This window comes from Myotis davidii, unplaced genomic scaffold (genome assembly GCF_000327345.1).
Source record: "Myotis davidii unplaced genomic scaffold, ASM32734v1 scaffold175, whole genome shotgun sequence".
NCBI lineage: Eukaryota > Metazoa > Chordata > Mammalia > Chiroptera > Vespertilionidae > Myotis > Myotis davidii.
Genome location: NW_006286972.1, coordinates 1,054,202 through 1,061,188, shown reverse-complemented (window position 1 = coordinate 1,061,188; position 6,987 = coordinate 1,054,202). Strand labels below are relative to the sequence as shown.

Below are 6,987 nucleotides of genomic sequence, written 5' to 3'. Positions count from 1 at the left end.
TGTCGCAGCTAAAAGTGGGTAACAGTATGTCCTTTTTCTTCTGTTTAACTCCTTTGTGTGGGAATGCTTATTCCTGTATATTGATGTTCCTCTAAAGTGGTGATTTTCAACCTTTTTCATCTCATGGCGCACATAAACGATGAAAATTATGCGGCACACCAAAATATATATTATATTTTTTGCCGATCTGACAAAAAAAAAAAAAGGTATCATCTGACCCTTCACACTGGACAGTTATTGTTGTATTGGCTGTTGTCATTTTTTTACTTGACAATCTAAGGGGGAAGAGGTCAGGGCCCCTGACTAATCAGATACTATGTGTTTTAAAATTTGGGGGGCCCACGGTGTGCCCTGGCACACCAGATGAAAATCGCTGTGCTAGAGAAATTAGGGCAACTGCGGGTTTGAAAAGCACCTAAGGCGTAATTGTCATGCATCAGGTCTCCCCGTTTAAACCTGCTGTGACTAGGAAAATGCTGACCTTATTTTATAATCATGACTCATAACTATTCGGCTTTTGATAGAGCCAATCTGCTATCTCACCTCTCAGTGAATGTTCCACCTGCCAAAGGGTTTCAGGGTCCCTTGGCTTGTTTTTTGCTTCTCTGGGGACAGGTGGAGTGAAAGTAGACTTGCTAGACCTGGGAAGCCACCCGTTGTCCATCGTTCTGTAGACTATAAATGTCATTCTTAGTAAGCAGAATGTGTGATTTTTTTTGTTTCAAGCACGCACCAAAAAATGGTGGGACCAGCCATTCAAACTTACAGCATGAGCTAGCTAGTGAATATTCTGAAACTGTCCATATACCTCATCAAAATGCCTTGTGTGGTTACAACCCCTTTTCTTGATTTGTTTTTCAAGGTGTTCTTTGCAGAAGATGTGGGTTCCAACAAAGGAGCAATCATTGGACTCATGGTGGGCGGTGTTGTCATAGCAACAGTGATTGTCATCACGTTGGTGATGCTGAAGAAGAAGCAGTACACATCCATCCATCATGGTGTGGTGGAGGTAAGTAAACGGACTGCGTGTTTGCAAGTGGGAATTACAGACTGCAAGGGGATGTTTTCGCTTGGCATTAGACTAAGGATCGTCCAAGTATTTCTCTTTGAAAAAAAATCTATATCCCTGCATAGAGCTCTCAAGTTGCAGCTCTTTTCTTGCTTTGGTTTTTATTCATTCCTAAATAAGAACTATTGAGGCATTGAGGTTGTGTGCTGCTACATCAACTTCTCATCATTCGTATTGAAATAGCAAACTATTAATCATAACGCCTGTCTCCTCCAACATTAAAAGAAAGAAAAAAAGTGGCAGAACTTAAAATTGAATAAAGGAAGTGCAAGACTGCTTCCCCCTCCCCCCCAAATCTAAACACATTTATTCCCAGACTTTTTTGTTTGTTTCTTAAATAGTCTGACCTCTAACTAAAACCAGGTAATAGTAAATAATAAGTTTCAGTAAAGAGTCTTACCTTTAAAGTTTTGCAAAAAAATTATGTAATGCCCAGCTGGCATGGCTCAGTGGTTGAGTGTCGACCTGTGAACCAGGAGCTCATGGTTCGATTCCCGGTCAGGGCACATGCCCAAGTTGCAGGCTCGATCCCCAGTGTGGGGCATGCAGGAGGCAGCCAATCAATGATTCTCTCTCATTGATGTTCCTATCTCTCTCTCCCTCTCCCTTCCTCTCTGAAATCAATAAAAATATATGTACGTTTTTAAAATCATGTCATACCAGACAGCTGAGCAGACATACATGGTTATTCAAGATGTTCAGCCTGCAGCCCTGCCCTTTCACCTGAAATAGCCTAGTTTTGAGCCATTTAGTGCAGATGTACAAGAGGCAGAGAGAAGACCCACCAGTGACAGCCACGATCACTGCACAGTCATGTCCTTGAGACTGTTTCTCCCCACAGGCCAGTCTGTGACTGACATGACTGTGCACAGCACAGAGTAAGCTGCAAGATTCAAGTATGACTTCTGAAACCCATGACACAAAGTATTGAGAAATAAAATTTACAAATAAGTTCTTTTTATGCTTTTCAAATACAGTTGGGGTGGGGGGGCGGGAAGGACACTCATGGTGCATATAATTTCTTAGAAAACAATTTGAGACAGCGAATTAATCCATCTTGAGAAGTGTCAAATTTTTAGAGCCGAAAGAGATCTCAGTGATGAATCAAACTGAGCTTCTCATTTTGTAGATGAGAAAAGAGACCCAGACAGAAGTGTTTGCTCAATGTCAAGCTAAGTAGGGCCAAGGTCAAAGTATGCATTTTCCCACCACCTTTCCATTGGCTTTTCCTTCAGAGAAATGTCCAGATATATCCCAGTGCATTAAATTTCTCACCAAACCCAAGGAAACATGCTCCGAACCATTCTTGATTATGGGGGAGCAGAAGCAGTTTAAATATATTAAATTTGTGGCAAAGCCGGACAGCTCACTGTGTTCAGCCCCTAACATCTCCAGGCTACTCGTTTATAGTAGCTACTGATGAAAATTGGTTTGGGGTCTTATTTCCTCTGTGCATACGGGTACAGATGTGCTGAAGAGCAGATAGATGAATGAATGCATCCAGGGAGCGGGTAGCAAAATGTAAAAGAATTGAATGGTTGGCAAACTAGAGGGGAGCACTTAAAATCAGCAGTGACAGCATCATTAAATTTGGGGTATTGCTCTTTTCTTAGGATTTCTGAGCTTGTGTCCTATGAAACAGTATAAGATACATTATTACTAGCATTGGTTTATCTCACTTGTACTCAAACCGTTTTGCTTATCATTTTAATTCCAGGTCTGGGCAAATAAAAGTTTGTTCATACTTGAATAATTCAAAAGCCTTTTTAAATTGATCTAATGTAATTGTGTTTTAATTGCCTTGGCCTAATAAATCGATCCAAGAGGCAGCTTCTGTCTTTGCCAGAGGCCACATACAGTAAGACCTCTCTTAATGCATCGATAGTGTAGACGACATATAACAAAACCAGTTTTACCAATAGGCTAATTGATATAAACAAAAGTCAAGTTTCTATGGCATCTCATCCACTTTATAAGGAGACGGCATGGTTTGGGGACCTGCTGTATTGGTTTGCTCGGGCTGCCATAGCGAAGCCACAGACCGAGAGCTCCAACAACAGAAACTTACTTTCTCACGAGCTGGAGGCTGGACATCTCAGATCAAGGTCTTGTAGATGGCTGGTTTCCACTTTCACCTCTTCCCTCTGTGTGTGCCTGCGTCCTGACCTCCTCTTCTCGTAAGGACACCAGTATTACTGGACTAGGTTTTACCCTAATGATCTCATTTAACCTTAACTACCTCTTTAAAGACCCTGCCCTAATACAATCAGATTGTGAGGTGCCGGGAGTTAGGACTTTAATGTGTGGGTTTGGGGGGTACAGTTCAGCCCTTATCAGACTTAAGGATGCTGGGAAGAGAAGGGGGCTGGCACAGAGGCTGTCTGCCATGGTTGTGCCAGGGACTGACCAGGGACTTACTTGAAAGGACACGCCCCTGGCCCTACCCCAGACCCAGGGAAACAGGCTTTCCAGATAGGAGGCTGGGAACCTGAGTGTTAAATTTTCCTGTCCGAGTCAGACATACAAGAATCATCTTAAGTATTTCTTAAGTCTGCTTGATAGCTGCCTAAGTGAAATGTTTCTTTTGGTTCCCAAGGAACGTCTCCTTGGATTTGAAATATCAGAGAAGTTGACACTTCAACACAGATTCTAAAAAAAAAAAAAAAGGAAATAATTTTTAAGCCAAGAGTCATCCTTGAAGGAACAAAGTTATAGGGAGGGCAGTTATGCAGCTCTTCTTTTGATATTCATGTTGCTAGCTTCTTGAGAGCAACTGGAAACCTCTCTAGAGTGAATATCCCACCTTGTTTTGTGTTTCTGAAGAAACACTTTGTCCAGCTCCGTGTTGAGCTGTGTTAAGCCCTGTTGAACCACAACTTCATCCAAGGTGTGTCCACCATCCCCGCGCTTAAGAAGGTTAGAGGCTGGCTGGGGTGGTAGAACTTGGGCAAAGAGCTGCAGCCCAGCCTGGGCACCTCGGCTGTCTCACCTGGCCCATTGAGTCTACCCTCAAGGGAAGTGATTCTCCTACAAACGCTTCCCATCCGTCTCAGCAGGCTCTCACACTAGAGTACCCGGAAACAAGTTCATGTCCAGCTCTGAGTAACCTGCTTCATTAGTGACTGATCCTACTTAACTAAGAACGAAAATGAATAGATAAGTAGTTGCAGTTGGACTGGCTGGAGCCTGTGGGGACAGTACAATTGTACTTCACGCTATCGGCGCATGAAGAAACCATGACAAAGGCCTTGGTCTCCGGGGCATCTCTCATTCTTAGAGTGAAAGGTTCCGACAGACGATGATGGAAATGGGAAATGAAAACGAGCCTGGTATTGTTATTAATAGAGCTGTTCCCAGCTGGAAATGAGCAGTTGCTAGCTTTAGTTGTTAACGGATAAGCAGTAAACATTGATTTAATGATTTGCTTAGCCATAAGGCCAGAGAGTCATTCTGTGAACCATTAACCACGGTCTCCCAAGGAGAGGAGTATGCTTTATTTGTGCCTCAAGCAGTGACACCATGGCCCTCCGTTACACTGCTTCCCCATCGGACCCCCTTCCTTGGTGGCTGCGGAGCCTGGCTCCAGCTGAATTATCCACTGTGACTCCTGCTTGAATCGGTCCTGCAAAGCCCGCTGACCCCTGGTTCTGTTTACTAGCCAGGGGTGGGACTTTTCTACACAGATATCCATTGACGGTGGATACTTGAAAATATGTATCGTAGCTTTTTCCACTCCTCCTCCTAATGGAGACTTGCCTTTAGTGGGGGTCGGGGACAGACCAGCTGGCGTGGCTCAGTGGTTGAGCATCGACCTATGAACCACTAGGACAGATATTGTTGGAGGGCACAGATTTGTAAGGAGTAGTAAAAAAAAGCCCTGGAGACTAATGCACAGTATAGTGAATATAGACAATATTGTAATCATCCAATTTGCAAAGAGTAGAATTTAATTATTCCAACCACTAAAGAGAAAACATCATTCTCTAAGATGATAGAGGCACTAATTATCGCCACAATGGCAATCATATTGCAGCGTGTACATGTATCAAGTTACTGTGAACAGCTTAGATTTATATAATGTCCTATGTCAAATATATTTCAATTCTTTAAAAATTAGGGGAGGGGAGCATAAATTCTTGATTACAGGGTGGAAAACATTTTCCTTTCACGGATCTGCTAACGAACACCAGAGGTCTCCTCACACCCCCAGTCATCTCATGGATTATCTAAATAGGAAGAGAGTAGCTTATTTAGCTTTTTGTGGGGTTATGGTGTATGACTTTCTCTGATGAATGTGCCACCAAACTGGTAACACTAGAAAAATACTATGTCCTTAGGGGTCCTTTTTCCTGGCAAGAAGTTGACCCAGCATGGGGTACTTAACAGCCACTAGTAGAGACGTCGGACAGAGTGGTCAGGTGAAATGGGACGCGAATGTAAGGAAAGTGAGGGTGGACCCAGAGTCCGCACGTTCTCGAAGCCAGCAGCCAGAAGAGAAATTGGAAGGTCCGAGGAAAACATCAAAAATGATGGTGAAGTGCATAGCACAGGTCCCAGAGCCTGAAGAACTCCACGGAGGCATTAAACATGACCGAACTGCTTACCGAGACAGGGGATTGTAATTAAGAAAAGGAACGTGTACACAGTTGGACAGGAAATCAACTCCAGGAAGTCACTGGGAGAGAGAAACGGAGGCTTGAGAACTCGGTTGCTCTTTTCTTTGCTTTAATTTGCTGGCTCCTTTGATGGTCTTACACTCTGTTGTTACTCCGTACATTTTAGTTGATCTCATCCTCCTCCCGTTATCCACCTGGATGACCTGAGGTGGAAAATTGTAGGGACCCGGATTCTGATTTTGGCCTAACTCAGTGCTCTGCATTAAAGGGACTTCCTATCAACACTCCCCATGCTGGGGGCTATCCAGAATAAAATTAAAAGTGGTGTCCCTGGCTTCAGATACCTACCCTGCTACCCTGGAGACACGGGAGAGCTAGAAACTGAGGGACCCGAGTAGAATTTATCTTGAGGCCTGATGGTTGAGCTACAGATCCCTCTGGATGCAGTGAAGGGACAAGTGGCTCCAAAAAGTCAAGTTCAGGAAGAAAGGAGAAGGGAGAGTGCTCAGAAGGTCTCCCTGAGGCCATGTGAGGACAAGGCGGATGGGCTGCTGGGGCTCAGCCCTCCACGGGGTGCCGCCAGCTGAAGCCATGCTTTGATGCCATCAGGGCCCCGGGATCTCAGGAAGACCCACACCCCATCCAGAGCCACACGGAGACAGCACATATCACTGCTGCCCTCTAACCAGAAAGCCAGAGGGAATGTTCAGAGTGTGTGTGTGTGTGTGTGTGTGTGTGTGTGTGTGTGTGGTATCATCTCAGCTAGCAATGGCTGTCCCTGGCTGGTGGGCGGATGGGGCTTCTGTCCCTGATGTCATTGTTCTATCGCTCCTTCTCTGCTTTAAGGGACCTAGTGTTTTCTAAATATATATATTTTTTATTTCAGAGAGAGAAAGGGGGAGGGAGAAAGGGATAAAAACATCAATGATGAGAATCATTGATCGGCTGCCTCCTCCCCCCCCCCCCCCAACCCACCCTATGCTCCTCCTTTAGTGATAGGTTTATCCGTGCACATGGGGACTCAGCATTTCCCTTTTCACTTTCAAGGGGTTGGGGGCGAAAAAGCCACAGCCCGCACTCCTCGGGTGCCATTCTGTAAGGATAACGCTCTCTCCTGTGGCTTCCGGGCCCTCTGAGGTCAGCCCTCTTGGCCACTGGGGAGAGGATTATTACACAATTTCTGTATGGATATATAAACTGGTATTTTAAAAAGTTACATTTAAGAGTAATTAAAGATATATTTTAAAAAATATATCATTTTATACTGTGAAATATATTTTTATTGAATTGGATATAAATCAC

General features: G+C 44.2%; 1 protein-coding gene across 7 annotated transcripts in view; it reads left to right on the top strand.

Moving 5' to 3' along the window:
- Positions 1 to 6,987, top strand: part of APP (amyloid beta precursor protein) — a 162,507-nt gene that overhangs the window by 149,698 nt on the left and 5,822 nt on the right. For all 7 annotated transcript variants that reach the window (XM_006758760.2, XM_006758759.2, XM_015560683.1 and 4 more), the window contains one exon: positions 863 to 1,009. In XM_006758760.2, coding sequence (XP_006758823.1) covers positions 863 to 1,009 — 147 coding nt within the window. The remainder of the gene's footprint in view (positions 1 to 862; positions 1,010 to 6,987) is intronic.